At 42.3% G+C, this 17497-nt stretch overlaps 1 protein-coding gene across 1 annotated transcript in view; it reads left to right on the top strand.

Annotated features, from left to right (window-relative positions):
* Positions 1–17497, top strand: part of LOC134224966 (uncharacterized) — a 650394-nt gene that overhangs the window by 598179 nt on the left and 34718 nt on the right. The window contains exons 10-14 of the mRNA XM_062704663.1: positions 5779–5932; positions 6003–6403; positions 6465–6803; positions 6864–7104; positions 15755–15991. Coding sequence (XP_062560647.1) covers positions 5779–5932; positions 6003–6403; positions 6465–6803; positions 6864–7104; positions 15755–15991 — 1372 coding nt within the window. The remainder of the gene's footprint in view (positions 1–5778; positions 5933–6002; positions 6404–6464; positions 6804–6863; positions 7105–15754; positions 15992–17497) is intronic.

Below are 17497 nucleotides of genomic sequence, written 5' to 3'. Positions count from 1 at the left end.
CTCAATGTCATGTCAAACTGTCAAAAAAATGCACACCAGAGCCACAGGAGCGCGCGCGCTGAAAATACACTGGAGTGTTTTCAGTGTATTTTCAGCACGCGCGCTCCTGTGGCTCTGGTGTGCATATTTATGACAATTGGACATGACATTTAGAAAATTAAAATATCGTTCTATTAGTTGAACTTACTTAGTTAAGACTATAAAATCGTTTAGATGGAGTAAAATCAAAGAGCAGAATTTTTTGCCTTGAGTGTAGGACAACATTGCCTACCAAGTACAGTCCAACGATAATGAGCTCAAACAAATGGAAAGATCTAGAAGGCTATCTCTTGCTGTAGGAGCCACTAGTGTAACTTCTTCTGTATTCAAAATTGACATATTGAAGTCATCGCAGAGGTAGTATATCGTTGTTGAACGGTTGTCGTCGTACAGTTCCTGTTTCGTGGGAGTTAAAATCTCCCAGGAGCAACGGTGGCTCGGGCATAACTGAGCAGATGTGCGAGAGATCTCTACGAGATGTCGCGGTGTTTGGGGGAAATATATCGAGGCGATACTGAGATCGTTTCCTCGAATAGTTCCCTGACATGTATGTCAGCTTCGGTGCCTGACATCGGACCAAGATCGACTCTATAGAAGGAGTTCTGTTTTTTGATCCCTCAAAGCACCCCTCCTTATCGATTTGCCCGATCGCGGCGGATTATGTTGAAATCAGTAAAATGAAGGTTCCCATCTGGTGTTAGCCATGTTTCACATTAAAGAAAAGCATCGCATTGTAATTTGTTAACTAAAAATTTTAAAATATCTAACTTTGTAAGAATACTTCGACAGTTCCACTGTAGAATCGAAATGTAGAATCTAAAAATAAAATGTCTTATCGACGAAGTTAGCCATCGAAGAATACAAATGACTCGAGGAAGGGCATTTTTAAAGCCAGCTGCTTCAGGAGAAGAGTCAGAACAGGAAGAATAGCCTCGACTAAGTTGAGCTCCGGGTCGGAAGCATCAAAGAAGTTGAGAATGAGCTCCACGATGCCAGCAAGTGTGAACATTGGAGTGCTCGGAGTTTGTTCTGCTCGCTCTCTATGCTCTCTTTCTGAGAAAGGGCTGAGAAATCGCAAAAATTGGGGCATCTGGAATTTTAGATGTTCCCGGAAGCGGTGAAAACTCTCGATCATCCTGATGTGAAACCACAAAAGTTGAACGGTTTTGAGTACTTTCACTCGCTTTGAATTTGACCATATAGGATTAGGGCTCACTTTGCGGCTGTTTTCTTGGCTTTTTCGAGGGTCGCTGGCTCAGTTTTACTCTATTCCTCGTTGAGTCATTGAAAACAAATGGAGCCTCATTCTCAGCTTCGGAGTCAGAACTTCCTTGATCCTCCAAAGGAGGAAACGAGTAGATGGTGTCAGAAACGGGTATACCCCGTTAGGCATAAGGACGTTAGGCCTAAAATGATCTAAAGAACAGCCTATGACATAAAGAAGGCAGAATTATGCCAAACGTCCATTATGCCTAACGTACTTATGCCTAACGTCCTTATGCCTAACGTCCTTATGCCTAACGCTGGAGAGACCGCTTCTGGTGAATTCGCTGCTGTATGTACGTTAGACAAGCTTCAAGAGCATGAGAAGGGCTGGCGTTACAATAGACACATTTCGGTGCTGTCTTTCACGTGCCATCCACATGCTTCTCCCCGCATGATGCACAGCTAGGCTTTTTTTGCGGTAGTACTGAGCAGCAGTACCAGCTGCTTGCAATTAACACAATTCATCACCTTCGGTACATACAGCCGAACAGGTAGACGAAGTTTACCAATCACCGGAACCGGAGAAGGTGATGCAGAAAGAGTCAGATGGGAAATAAATCCACTTCTCTCCCTCCTGCGACACCGAATACATTTGTTTGCAATCCAGTATAGCAACAGTAGGCTAAGAAACATTCTTGAAACGACCGAAACCTTGTTTCAAATCGTCGCATGTCATACTTCCCTCCGTCACCACCCCCGCGATCTCACACACTGCTGACGGTAAATACACCTTACTTTCGAGAGTGAAAAGCTCACAGGTGCCAATCGAAATGGCCTGTTTGCGATCACTGACCGTGATGCGAAGCTTACTGGATCCTACCATGTCAATGGTCGTGACAGACGAAAATCACTTTTCCAGATCTTTACTGATCTGACTGATATCCAATTGTTTGCCTTTGATGATGATGATGATGATGATGATGATGATGATGATGATGATGATGCTACCATCTTTTGTAGCAAGGCATCTGCCGATAGCACTGGCCATATCTGACAAACGATTTGACTATAATTATACTATTGTTTGTATTTGATCAAACTCCTGTATGAAGGGCCAAGAATGGGTAGGGAGGTTCCATAAGCAGAGACACTAATGCGAATCCACGGGATGAATAGAGATGCAATGGAATTCTCTCACCAAAAAATCGAAGTCTTTTCTTCATTACCAGTATGTTTTGAAATCATATGTTGCCCGGAAATGGAAAACCGTCCGTCAAAGAATATTCTGGTTAAAATCAGGGAAACGAACCCATTTCCTTTGATTAATTGGTTGAACAACATAATTTTTGAATCCTCTCTTATGTCATTATTCGTCTGTAATGATATCCAATCGTTTGGCTTTGGGTCAGAAAAAAAAACAACGTGTGGCCCACTAGAGTGATGCTCAGCTTGATGGATGCAAAGGACTGACTCTGCGCAAGCGCGATTTTTTTAAAAAGAACTTTCTCCACAGATACTCAATTGCGTCGCAAATAAGCTCCGCTTCCTAGTCTATAAGCTAAGGATCCTTCAACGACATTTTCACACGGTAAAAAAAACTCAGCACAAGAAAAAATCTGAACAAGGACCCGAAGGTACAAGACCACGAATGTCTCGAGTTTTATTCCTGTGTGTCTTCTGGGATCCTGATAGGCGATACGGCCGATGAGTCGATCTACCGATACGGTAGATAACTCAAAGCCCATCCAACTGGGAGCTGCTATTCGGCTTCTTGATTCGGTTAACTTCCGTAGTTTGCTAAATGTTGATAAGGACACAAATATTATAAATTTCGTATAGCTACTTAGTCCTTCGTCATCTTTGCATACAACCAGCTTGGGCTGAACCTTTAATTTTTTTTTACAATATTTCAAATTACTGCAACCAAATACGTGCTGGATTAAATAATCCAGAAGTTTGCTTATGGATCCATTATCCAATTGGGACCGTGAATCTATCGGCTTGAAATTATCTTCAATGGACACACTGTCTATAGCACCCACACCAAACATAATAAACTCACACTGACACCGATCGAAAAAAAAATCTATAAATCTCCACGGAATCTCATATTTAAAATTTTGTTCAAACTGCCGTAAGATCCGGAAAGATTCGAATACGAAGGAGAGTTACTCATTTGCTGTGAAACAGTGCCAACCACACCTAAATTTAATAATTAATTGACGGAAGCAAAAAATCTGAGCGAAAACAAGCACGTTTGCTTGTCAGCGCGGCACACTTCGATCACCATTGTGCCAGTGGAGGATGTAATACCAATAAGTAGAAGAAGAAGAGAATACAGCGAACGAAACCTTCTCCGCTGAGTTCGAGGGTCTCAAAAATTATCCAGCCAGATTTCTTGTGACAATGGTATTTAGGGACTCGGGGAAGTATCCACTTAAAAAACGCGAAGTATCATCCACGAATGGCGTTGGTTGAAGTATTTGCTATGCCCAATGATTCCAGAGGGACCCGCAGCACAAAATTTCTGCCGGCCACGGCTACTCTTCTGTAGAAATCTATTCCTGCATGTAACCAATTCAATATTTGACGTGTAAGTTCAATATAAACTTGAAGTTTGCCTTTAAGCGACCTTTTAAAAAATATTCAAGCAAAACCACATAATTTTTGTCTCACGCTAACACAAATTGGGGGAAGGGTCATTTGGCCGAAAGGCTAAACAGATCATTAGACCGAAACCCATTTGGCCGAAAGTCATTTGGCCGAAAGAGTCGTTTGGCCGAAAGGATCATTTGACCGAAAGGGTTGTTGGGCCGAAAGGGTCATTTGGCCGAAAGGGTCGTTTGGCCGAAGGGTCGTTTGGCCGAAGGGTCGTTTGGCCGAAGGGTTTGGCCGAATGGGTCATTTGGCCGAAAGGGTCATTTAGCCGAAGGGTCATTTGGTCTCACTACTAATTTTGCGCTTCTCACATTTTAGAGCGAGAAGTAATAAATGAGGAGTGAGAAGTGAGACGTCTCACTTCTCACTCCTTATTTCTCACTTCTCGCTGTGAAAAGTGAGTAGTAAGATGTCTCTCTACCCACTTCGCACTGCTCACTTTTCACAGTGAGAAGTGAGACGTCTCACTTCTCACTCCCCATTTTTCACTTCTCACTGTGGAAAGTGAGAAGAGAACAATTAATAGTGAGAAGTGAGACGCCTCTCTTCTCATTCCTAATTTCTCTCTTTTCAAATGAACTATTCGGCCAAATGACCTATTCGGCCAAATGTCCTTTTCGGTCAAATGACCCTTTCGGCCAAATGTCCTATTCGGCCAAATGACCCTTTCGACCAAATGACCCTTTCGGCCAAATTACCTTTTCAGCCAATTGTCCCCCCCGGCCAAATGACCCTTTCGGCCTAATGACACTTTCGGCCAAACGACCCTTTCAGCCGAATGACCCATTCGGCCAAATGACATTCGGCCTAATGGTCTGTTCGGCCAAACAACTTCCAGCCTAATGGCATTCGGCCAAATGGCTTTCAGCCGAATGGGTTTTGGCCAAATGACCCTTCCCCCAAAAAAATGTGTCCAGACGCTTTTACGCAAGTACGAATATTGCATCGATTTGTATTCTTTCTCCTTTGTAATCATTTTTATCGAATATCTTTAAAAGAGTCCCTTTCTGTGCAGAAGAAGAGTTTTGAGATCCTATTTACTTATCTGGGCCTACTACAATCTGGGTATTATGCCGCTGCCTAAATTAAAAGCTTTCTATCGCCGATGTTGCATGTCGTCTATTGTGAACCAAACTTTCGACCATTGTTTAATTCGTCGAATTTCTTCCAGGGAACTCGATGCCAAAACAATATCGTCCAAGTACAGAGCCAGGTAGGTTTGAGCTACAGCCGTTGAATTCTGAGCGCTGATCATCTCACGAAGCTTGGCAGTTTGCAATCTGGATCAACTTTACGAAAGAGAGAATAATTTGTTTCTTCAAGCAATTGGCTACAATATTCTCCGATGTCATGGTACATAAAACTATTTGGCTTCTATTCAATTTAAAGCCACAACATCATATGAAGCTGATGACGGCATTTCGATTGGTAAGGCATGGTTTGGGTGATTTAGGTACTTGGGAACAGAGCAAATACTGCAGTGTCTTTGGTATGAACAATCGAACAATGGTCTGATTCAGAAGCACCAGAAGCATCATCAATGGAGCGACACATTCTCTAAGTCCTAGTTTCCAGTACAGAGTTTATGGTAGAGTTGTATCCAACTGATGTTGGTCAACGTTGATAAACTTCGACGTGCTGATCTTCTCGACTAGATACAACGTACAACGCCAACAAAAAATCAGATATCATTAATACGTAAATACGTTTGTAAACGTTCATTTAATATAAAATATTCACGGAACGCATTTATATTCGAAAACTTTGATTTACGGTCTTGGGTGTCATCGGTTCAATTGCATGGAAATGACGTGACAAGGCTCAAACTCAGATGTGTTTCTCCTTTTTTCTCTACTCATTAACTGCACTCGCCAGGTATGTCTTCACGATCGTCAGCTACCTGATCGGTGTGTTCATCTTCGCCACCATCGTCGGTCAGGTGGGCAACGTAATTACTAACCGAAATGCTAACCGGCTGGAATTCGAACGACTACTGGACGGTGCCAAAACGTACATGCGACATCACAAGGTATGCTACGTGCTAAAATTCCCTAAAATAGAATTTTACAGCTTTCCAACATGATTTCTCTTTCCAACAGGTCCCGGGCGGCATGAAACGTCGGGTGCTGCGGTGGTACGACTACAGTTGGTCTCGGGGTCGGATACAGGGTGGTGGTGATATCAATACGGCGCTTGGTTTGCTACCGGACAAGCTGAAAACCGAACTGGCGCTGCACGTGAACCTGAGTGTGCTCAAAAAGGTTACCATTTTCCAAGAGTGCCAGCCGGAGTTTTTACACGATCTGGTTCTCAAAATGAAGGCCTACATTTTTACGCCGGGAGACTCGATCTGCCGGAAGGGGGAAGTAGCCCGCGAAATGTTCATTATCGCCGACGGAATATTGGAGGTGCTGAGCGAAACGGGCAAGGTGCTAACAACGATGAAGGCGGGTGATTTTTTCGGTGAAATCGGAATTCTTAATCTGGACGGGTTGAACAAGTGGGTATTGATTGGGGATTATACAGCAACAGAGGTTTTATTTTATTATGTCCAATTGCAGACGAACGGCCGACGTACGTTCGGTTGGCTACTCGGAGTTGTTCTCGCTGTCCCGTGAGGACGTTTTGACGGCGATGAAGGACTACCCGGAAGCACAAGAGATCCTCCAAACACTGGGACGCAAAAGACTGATGGAGGTGCGCTGCGTGAACAAGAAGCACGCCAGCAAACATGCCGCGAAGGAACACCACGGCAGTGATCATAGCTCAAATGTACACACACATAGCAACAATAACAACAATAATCAAGGTGATAGTAGTGATAATAGTGCCTCAAAACGTATCGTAGATAAGTTAAAAAGTGATGTTAAGGGATTGAAGAACGCGCTGCGAAAGTCAAGGTAAGCTCCTCCTTGGACCCAACCTAACTTATTTGAACTTGCCGGTTCTACCGCTTACAGAACGGGAACAACTAGACGTAGTAACGAGTCTATCGAGATGCAACCACTTCAGGGTAACGCCGGCGGCGGAAGTGGAAGCAGTGGCAGTAAAACGCCCAAAAGCGGACTCCGGCGGATGGCTCGAGTCAAGTCGGACGATATCCACACCGAAGACGAGAGCAAAGATAACGAAAAAGCGCCAAGTCCCATTGGCGCCGGGCTTCCATTGCTGCAGCGACTGCGGCTCCTCAAGGAGAAACAAGTCAGTTATCTGAGAACGAATTGCATTTCACAAATAACAGACAAATCGCACATCATCCTCATCACTACCACAATTGACAAACGTAACACGCATCCACACCACTGTTTGGTCACACTGAGTATTTACATCCGTTTTTGAAGCTAGTGTTAGATTAGATACAATAACCCTTTTGCTTATGTGTACTACGGTTGAAAATGGTGGCCCTGAAAACTGCTGAATACTAATATCACTTACTTGAGTTGCATTAATTAAAGATGAAACGCAGCCAAATGCATTACTTTATCTTGAACATGTAAAAATAGTTAGTAAAACCACAAAAATGAATATCATCTCGTTAAGAGTGTATCGTAGAACATATGCACATTTAATTGCATATTATTCGGCAATTTGGCCGTACGAACATCATTTATTTTTTTTGTTAAATATCTTGGCTATGCACATGCACAGCACGTGTTTCGAAATGGTCAAATTGATATGAAATTTGCGAAAAAGAATCCACGTGTCTTGGAGGTACTCGAACTCTCAACCTCCTTGTTTATTATCCGAGAACATAACATTTTATGACCACAACCGGTTCAGTTGTCAATTTTTGAATATTAACAAGCCCTGTTATGTGGCATATCAAACCTCATAATTTCAGAACATAAGACATTCTATGGTAGTTTTGTACTTTCTGGACAATATTTGGACCCAATTAGAAACAGTTGATGGTTATAATACCGCATGATAAAGTTTGGTTGTTTTCAACATTTGAACCCTGAACCGGTACCCGGTTAACCTGTCTACCGGTTTCTATCAGTTCGTATATGGTTCAGGAAGTACTAAACTGGTTCCTGGAACGATTACATTCCAGACCAAATTTGGCATAACTAATGCGTTGTTTTCATTCAAATCTAAAATAATGATTTCCGAAGTATGGGTTCTAGAAAATGGCCAAATGTTAACACCCTTTTTAAACCGGAATAATTCTGGAACCTAGTGGCCAATGCTCGAAATCAGTGAAGGTCCTGAAACTAGAATAAATTCCGCTACTAATGGTAAAAGTTTCGAAAAAAAAATGTTTGAAGAGAACAAAAAAATTACAGCAAAAATGATTTTTACTTTCGATTTCAAAGGAGTGGTTGTTAACGGAACGGATTATGACCTCTTACCTTAAGCAGACGCCTGATAAAAAAAAAATGAGTGATTAATTAAGCCTTCTTTGTTTCCACCTTTCGTTAGGGTCCCCTCCATTAGGGTCACTTGCCCTCGAGAAACTGGCCACTTCCAAAATTGAGTCCTGACAGGTCGGGTGGCGGCTCAAATTTCATTATTTTTCACAAGAAAGATAAAACTGGTTGTTTAAGGTTCCAATGTCACTTCAAATCAATTCGGTCAGGATTCGGTGCAATAATGAGGTGTATATTTGCTAATTTGGTTCTTTGTGTGACGGCTTAACCTTCAAGATCTCGTGAATTATTTATAGAAAATTTTGATTTATCGATTACAAGTCCAACACGATACACGCCGTAGCGGCCAAGATCCGTATTGCGTTTTAACCCTTAAATGCGCTATGTTGTTTTAAAACTTCGTCGAATGACCATTCATAGAAAGTATGTTCAATCGAAGGTACATTTTGTTATTTTTATTTCTTTGGGTGTAGCATAAGCCCATTACAATCTTCTTTTTCTATCTTCTTCTCTATATATAAATCTTCTTCTTTTTTCTTTCTTTCTTCTATATATAAAAATGAGTTTGCATTTTCTTTGAGGCAATATAACAAAAGAGGTAATAAACCATAGAGGAAGGTTGTCGCTGCGGTTCCCTTTGTTTTCGTTTTCAAACATGTTGGGTACACAACTGTCAAAACGTTCTGAATTTTCCCTCATTGACATTTAGTGCCCTATCTTCGCCAGCAAAAACATGTTTCGCCAGTGACGACAGCGACAATCTTCCTCTTTAGTTTATTACCTCTATTAATATAACTCACACACGGATGAACCGATTTGCAAAATTTTCTCACCAATCAATTCGTCTTGGGCTCCGCTATGTTTATATATACTAAGTGTTGACGGGGAAAGTTTTGAAGAAAGCCATCAAGCTTGATCTAAAATCGATCTAGAGTGCGATGTTGCAATCAACTAAATCAGCGGTTCTCAAACTACAAGAAGTACCCCTTCGAGCTTTTACTTTTTTTTGCTGTAATGGAAAATAAGCATAACGCATAAGTATGAAAAAAGGACCTGAAAACTAACGGGACATAGGGTCTGTTCAAATATTACGTAACGCAATAGGGGGTGGGGGGTTGTTTTATTTTTGTTACGATTTGTTACGCAAAATATAGGGGGTGGGGGTCCTTCGAGAAATTGTTACGCGTAACAATTGAGAAAAAATATTTAAATTTTTCAAAAAATAGTTATTGTCTTAAAAATAGCACAAAATACACAAAAAATAATAATGCATTGTATCGTGTTTCAAATTCTACCAAAAACAAGATTTTTTTTTAAATGTATTTGTTACGCGTTACGCATAGGGGTGGGGGTAGTTCTAAATTTTGTTACAGATTGTTACGAGGGGGTGGGGGGTTCTTAAAAACAACGTTTTTCGCGATACGTAATATTTGAACAGACCAATATGGCACTCGAAAAAGTTGTCTGAAATCTTAAAAGGAGGCTTCCGAGCCTCTTGAAAGGAGGCTTCCGAGCCTCTTGAATGGAGGCTTCCGAGCCTCTTGAAAGGAGGCTTCTGAGCCTCTTGAAAGGAGGCTTCTGAGCCTCTTGAAAGGAGGCTTCTGAGCCTCTTGAAAGGAAGCTGCTGAGCATCTTGAAAGGAGGCTTCCGAGCCTCTTGAAAGGAGGCTTCGAGGCCTCTTGAAAGGAGGCTTCTGAGGCCTCTTGAAAGGATGCTTGAGCCTCTTGAAAGGAGGCTCGAGCCTCTTGAAAGGAGGCTTCTGAGCCTCTTGAAAGGAGGCTTCTGAGCCTCTTGAAAGGAGGCTGAGCCTCTTGAAAGGAGGCTTCTGAGCCTCTTGAAAGGAGGCTTGAGGCCTCTTGAAAGGAGGCTTCTGAGCCTCTTGAAAGGAGGCCTGAGCCTCTTGAAAGGAGGCTTGAGCCTCTTGAAAGGAGGCTTGAGCCTCTTGAAGGAGGCTTCTGAGCCTCTTGAAAGGAGGCTTCTGAGCCTCTTGAAAGGAGGCTGGAGCCTCTTGAAGGAGGCTCTGAGCCTCTTGAAAGGAGGCTTCTGAGCCTCTTGAAAGGAGGCTTCTGAGCTCTTGAAAGGAGGCTTCTGAGCCTCTTGAAAGGAGGCTTCCTGAGCCTCTTGAAAGGAGGCTTCTGAGCCTCTTGAAAGGAGGCTTCTGAGCCTCTTGAAAGGAGGCTTCTGAGCCTCTTGAAAGGAGGCTTGAGCCTCTTGAAAGGAGGCTTCTGAGCCTCTTGAAAGGAGGCCTGAGCCTCTTGAAAGGAGGCTCTGAGCCTCTTGAAAGGAGGCTTCTGAGCCTCTTGAAAGGAGGCTTCTGAGCCTCTTGAAAGGAGGCTTCTGAGCCTCTTGAAAGGAGGCCTGAGCCTCTTGAAAGGAGGCTCTGAGCCTCTTGAAGGAGGCTCTGAGCCTCTTGAAAGGAGGCTTCTGAGCCTCTTGAAAGGAGGCTTCCTGAGCCTCTTGAAAGGAGGCTTCTGAGCCTCTTGAAAGGAGGCTTCTGAGCCTCTTGAAAGGAGGCTTCTGAGCCTCTTGAAAGGAGGCTTCTGAGCCTCTTGAAAGGAGGCTCTGAGCCTCTTGAAAGGAGGCTCTGAGCCTCTTGAAAGGAGGCTCCTGAGCCTCTTGAAAGGAGGCTTCTGAGCCTCTTGAAAGGAGGCTCTGAGCCTCTTGAAAGGAGGCTTCTGAGCCTCTTGAAAGGAGGCTCTGAGCCTCTTGAAAGAAGGCTTCTGAGCCTCTTGAAAGGAGGCCTGAGCCTCTTGAAAGGAGGCTCTGAGCCTCTTGAAAGGAGGCCTGAGCCTCTTGAAAGGAGGCTGAGGCCTCTTGAAAGGAGGCTTCTGAGCCTCTTGAAAGGAGGCCTGAGCCTCTTGAAAGGAGGCTTCTGAGCCTCTTGAAAGGAGGCTTTGAGCCTCTTGAAAGGAGGCCTGAGCCTCTTGAAAGGAGGCCTGAGCCTCTTGAAAGGAGGCTTGAGCCTCTTGAAAGGAGGCTTCTGAGCCTCTTGAAAGGAGGCTTCCTGAGCCTCTTGAAAGGAGGCTTCTGAGCCTCTTGAAAGGAGGCTTCCTGAGCCTCTTGAAAAGAGGCTTCTGAGCCTCTTGAAAGGAGGCCTGAGCCTCTTGAAAGGAGGCTTCCGAGCCTCTTGAAAGGAGGCTTCCGAGCCTCTTGAAAGGAGGCTTCCGAGCCTCTTGAAAGGAGGCTTCCAAGCCTCTTGAAAGGAGGCTTCCAAGCCTCTTGAAAGGAGGCTTCCAAGCCTCTTGAAAGGAGGCTTCCGAGCCTCTTGAAATTTTCAAAAATATCGAAGGAGTTTTAATCCCGGAGGTATGTTTTTCTTAGGCGACGATCTGGCGCTTATTTTTCGTTTCGATTAAAAATGATCGTAGGAGTAGATTTTTTTTTGCGCAGTAAAATATGCCCTACTGGATTTCAAAGATAATAAAATATAAATTATTTTAAATCATTATTTTTGTGAAAAACAATCCGAAGGGTATATTTCGTCGCGCGGGGCTTCTTTTGAAAAATCGGGGGCTACTTTGGACATTTTGAAACAAGAATTACAACGTTAACAACTCTTAAATTGCCATTTTCACCATTCGGGTGTTTTGTTGATATATAGATGGCAACTATTTGTTTCAAATTTGGTATTTTATTATTTTAGTTTTTTTAGAAAATCAAAAATCCAAACTAGCCCCCGGAATCAAAAGAAGCCCCGCACGACGGTAATTTGTATCGGCCTTCAACGGTTTAGCCGGAAATGTCATTTAACCGAAAAAGTTGTTTGGCCCAAGCGATAATTTGGCCAAAAGTGTCGTTTGTTAGTAAAGGTTAGTTTTCCGAATAAATCCTCTGCCCGTAATTGGCGTTTGATCGAAATGGTCGTGTGGCAGAAAAGGCTTTTTGGCCGAAAATGTCATTTAGCCAAGCCGGTCATACGACCGAAAATGTCGAAAAATTTCGGACATATGGCCATACATGTCACGTGATAATGTGGAGCGATTAATAATAATTGTGAAATGAGAAGCAAAAATAAGAAATAAGAGAATAATGTTTAGACAACAAGTTTCATTTTCGAAAATGTTATTTTGCCAAACAATAGTAAATGTGAAAAGCGCAAAGTGATTATTAATTGAGAAGCGGGAAACAAGAAATGAATATCAAGAAGTGTTAGTGAGACGTCTCACTTCTCATTTCACACTCTTCATTTCTTTCTGTGAAAAGTGAGAGGGGCGAAGTGTCCAATGTCACTTCCCATTTCTAACTTCTCACTCCTTGCTGTTTTTTTACAGTTTTTATTTCTCGTTTCTTACTTCGAATTTATCATATTTTATGCCTTACTTCTGAATTAGCAAAGTTTGTAATTCTCACTCAAACTCAGGAGCACAGAATGCTCCCTTATAAAAACCATATCTCGTTCGGCCAAACGGCTTTTTCTGCCAAATGACCGTTTCCTAGATGGGTTTCTCTCAAATGACATATTCGGCTAAACAACTTTCGTCTAAAGGACCTTCGGCCAGATGGCTTCCGGCCAAATAACTCTTCTCTCTCTTTCTTTCACTCAATTTTTATAACACATGTATCGTAAACGAGTTCAATATTCTATTTTTAATCATTCTATATTTATACGCAAACAGGTTACGTTCTGCTTCGTTTCGCTTGAAACTTGAATTTTTACCCACCTGGCCATTCTCACGTCCATGAAGGATGTAGACGATCTGATGAGCGGAATGGGTTTTGTTTTCATCGGGAAACGCTTCCAAAGCGTTTCCCGATGAAAACAAATCATGTCCTCCCCATGCGCTTGAAAGAGAAGGATGAGTAAACGTCAGCAAGCTATATTGTTAGGCGTTGCTCGAATATTGACTCACTGTCATCATCAAACAGTATCAGATGTTAGTAAGGTAATTGTACCAGTTTTGGCCATGTTCCTAATTTGGCCAGTTTCTCGCATAACTCCGAACATAAAGCACTTCCCAAGGGTTTTATTAGCTGTAACAGGAAATATATCCCTGACGCTTCTTCGCTGTGAAAAATGATCGATAGTTTTTGACCTATTGACACAATTGGATCACCAGTCATGGTCCCCTCAAGGAAGTGGAAAAACTTCGATTTGGCTCCGTAACCCATCTTGCGACATATCTATACTTCATAATTTTGAGAGAAAGGCTCAAAAGATGAATTTTTGAAAGGTTTTGGGTACCTGGTACCTGGTTTTGGAGCCTGGTTCTATCAGGGAAGTGGACAAACTTCGATTAGCTCCGAAACCTGTCTTGCGACATATCAAACTTCGCAATAGATGATTTTTTAAGATATTTTGGACCCATTGGCTATGTTCGGAAGTGTTATCGGGAGCCTGGTTTCCTCAGGGAAGTGGATAATTTTCGATTAGCTCCGAGACCCATCTTGTGAAACCCATCACACTCCATGATTTTAAAAGACAATAGAAAGGACATCTATTGAGTTTGTTCTTCAAAATCATGGGGTTTGATATGTCGCAAGATGGGTTTCGGAGCTAGGGGAGACCGGGGCTATTTGGCCGAGTTTTGCTTTCGGAATGTCTGTACTAATTCTGGCTAGACAACAAACGGTTTTCACTTTCGTAATCATAAATATACAAGTCTTGAGCATATTTGTGACATATTTTCATCGATGAACATAAATTGAGGAAAAATTTATAACAAAGCAATTGCGGCGGAAAACTTCGGCTAACCAACCCCAGGGCTGGGGTAGGTGGGCCGAGTTTGTTAAAATAAGTGAAACACATCAAATCAATCAGTTGATAATGTTTAGAAGTGGACAAAATATAGTGTTTAGTGTTTTCAACTCGGCCTAACAGAGCACACAAAAGTCAGACAACCTATCCCACGAGATGTTTTCGAGAGGAATCACAATTTACAAACACAAAAGTGAGGTTACTCTAGAAACATTTATATCGTTTGAAGGATTTTTATTAACCTCGTACCACGTTTTAAGAAATCTGATGAATATTGATTCGTGTTACAAATATGACATAACCTTAACATAAATTCACTCACTCGCACTAAAATAGCAAAAAAACATGGCATGGGTCTGAGCAACCGGAAACACGAAAATATCTAAAATTACATCCGTACATGGGCGATCTAATACCCAGGGCCAGATTTAGCCGATAGGGGGCCCCGGGGCCGACAGCTTGTGGAGGCCCCAAAATGTACATAAAAGGTTGGTTTTGGTACATAAGATTTGTGGTGCCCGGGGCCATGGGCCACCGTCCCCCCTAAATTCGGCCCTGCTAATACCCCACCCAAATCATTATAATGAGCCTTAAACGCGTCTCATAACGTTTTCACAAAAGCCACTCGGTCAACCAGCCCCAGTCTCCGAACATCCGGAAACATGTCCTGGTGATCCAATTGTATCAAAACGAACTTCTGATACTGGTCTATAATGATTGATTACGTCTCTGGGCACATTTGCTCAATTATCAATAATTTTAAAAAAAGATGCCCCGTTTTCAACTGCACCTAATGTGGAACACGCGTGCTGATAGGGACCCCATTTAGGCCAAACCATGAAGCATGAGCCATTATACGACTTGTTTAGATCCAATATGGAGAATGTTCACCACTTAGGTCCTCAGGATTCTGGTGAATATGATCGAATTGATCCCGAGTGGCATTGCAAACCGTAAACACCCATTTTTATCTTCAGATGTAAGTGTAAGAGCAGTGTGTAAGAACTACAGGGACTCAGAGTGTGTAATTTTTTACCATCCGTTCATTTGACCAGTTTCAGGGCACCATTTTTACAGTGTACTTCATTACCCAAACAGTTCCCGGTAGGATACAGTCATCCTGAATTTATTGAACACTAGCCAAACAGTTTTCCCGTGTGGCGCTATCTGTGTGTCAGTGACCTTACTTTTTTGAAGGTATGAATCCTCGTTATTAGTAAAAGTTCCCAAACACCGCTGGTTTCACTGTTAAGTTTGCTCCTTAAACAGTACGTAGTTTGCCCGCTTTTTGCTGAAACTCCACTTACACCAAATACTCGAGCACAGCTCAAACTCGTCTTCAATCAGAATAGTATGAGCTAGGACTTTCACATTACATCGTAAACACTATCAAGGACTACGCCCACACATACTGAAGTTCATCACATTCATACACACTTACAAGATCAATGTGTAAATCCTTTTTAAAATGTATATATCAATAGTACGTTAGTTATTAGAACTTTTCTTTTCTTTTCTCTCTTTTTCTTTGATTCTATGTGTGTGTAAACTGCACGTGATCCCCACAAATTATCACCACAACCACCACCAAAAAATAATTGAAAATAAATACCAAAAACACCCGAAACCGTTGACCACAATCAATGTAAAATATAAAACCATGTGTATAACAATAAATCCACATGTGTAAGCTACGCCGCCAAATCATTGCGCCGAAACAAATTCCAAATCGAAATCGAACGCATTCGCGAAATTACCAAAACAAAAAACCCTCATCTCCCAAAAGGACCGCGAAGAGCGTGCCGCGAAAGCGACAGCTACTGCGGCCGCGACTGCTACCTCCACAACCACCGCACAAATAATCTCACCGCCGCATACTCACGTAACCTCTGCCATATCACCGCAGGAATCGATACAGGAGGAACCGGAACCGGAAGTGATTGGGGCCGGTTTGCCCCTGTTCCAGCGGTTGCGGATGCTCAAGGCCAAGGAGGAGCGCCTGGCCAAGGAAGCGCAAGCTAAGGTAATCGGCTGGTCATCGTAGTTTTGTTTCTGTTTGAGGATGGTGGTGCTTGTAGAAGTAAGGTTCCCAATTCAGCCAGTCAGTACTTCGCTAGGTTTTGGATGATATCAGGAAAATGAAATTTGCAACGTCTCCCAGATATTACTCCCCCGTTTCTGATCGTGATATCTAAATCTTCCGTATTTTAACGTTTGGCACAATGAATCGCCCACTTTGAGAGTGCTTACAGCGGCACACTAGGAGGTAACTTTCTGTAAATCAGTATGACGAGAGGCATCTAAGGTTCGATTTCTCAAAATTAAGCACCTTCATCAAAAAAATATTTGGCATAGTAGCGGACACCTTCCTACATAACCGGTACCAAATAGTTTTTCATGACAAGTTCCTAATTTTGAGAAAAACCCGCGTTAGATGTCTTTCGCCATACAAATTTCTGGCGGTTAACTCAAGCTGGCTATTTGCGCATATACTATATCGCCTGGATGTGACAGTAGCGGGTAGAAAATCAGCCACTGCCAATAAATCATTCTTAATTTCCACATAATGTGTCGCATTATCTTTTTTGTTCCTAGTTTTTTTCTGAATAGCTTAATAACTGTGGTCCTCAAAGATCCAAATCAGAATATCTAGAGCCACACGATCTCATACCATGTACTGATCTGGAAGTAAAATATACCTATAGGGTAACGGTACCAATAGTGGAGGCATTAGTAGATCAAAAAAAGATTTTTTTTTAAATCGATAATTATGGGAAATTTACAGTTTTGCTATCTCAACCAATAGATAAACTAATAAATTTGCTATCAAAAATGAGATTGTTGTTATTTAACATCAATAACTCCCAAATATATGGGCCCTTCTTAGCCTAGCGATAAGATGCGCCATGTAGAGATATCACAAATTAATCGATTACTTTTATTAATCGATTTATCGTTGTGATAATCGATTCATTTTATATCGACAACTACCCAACGATTAATCGATTCAATAATCGACAAAAATCGAAAGTAATCGATAATTTACTAATCGATTAATCGGGATTTTACGACATCTCTAGCGCCATGCTGAGGGTGGCTGGATTCGATTCCCAGTGCCAGTCAAGGGCAATTTTTGGGTTGGAAGTCTTTCCACGGCTAAAGCGAAAACCGAACTCTGAACTCATAATGATGTTGATGATGATGATACTACCATCTATTGTAGCAAGGCACCTGCCGATAGAACTGGTCATATCTGACAAACGATTTGATCATGATTATACTACTGTTTGTATTTCATCAGACTCCTGTTTGAAGGGCCAAAAATGGGTGGGGTGGTTCCATAAGCAGAGACACTTATGCGAATCCACGGGAGGAATAGAGAATCTCCTTCCAGAAGAAAGTTCGTACATACAATATTATAATCTAGCCTTCGTTTCCCAGATTGACCCAATAGATGGGGAGAAGAGCCCGCCCTTTGTCCACGAGATGTTAACAATAGGAAGTTGGCGATTCCACTCTTCCTATCCAA

The sequence above is a fragment of the Armigeres subalbatus genome, chromosome 3, assembly GCF_024139115.2.
Source record: "Armigeres subalbatus isolate Guangzhou_Male chromosome 3, GZ_Asu_2, whole genome shotgun sequence".
NCBI classification, from domain to species: Eukaryota; Metazoa; Arthropoda; class Insecta; order Diptera; family Culicidae; genus Armigeres; species Armigeres subalbatus.
This window is presented reverse-complemented; position numbering and strand designations above follow the sequence as displayed.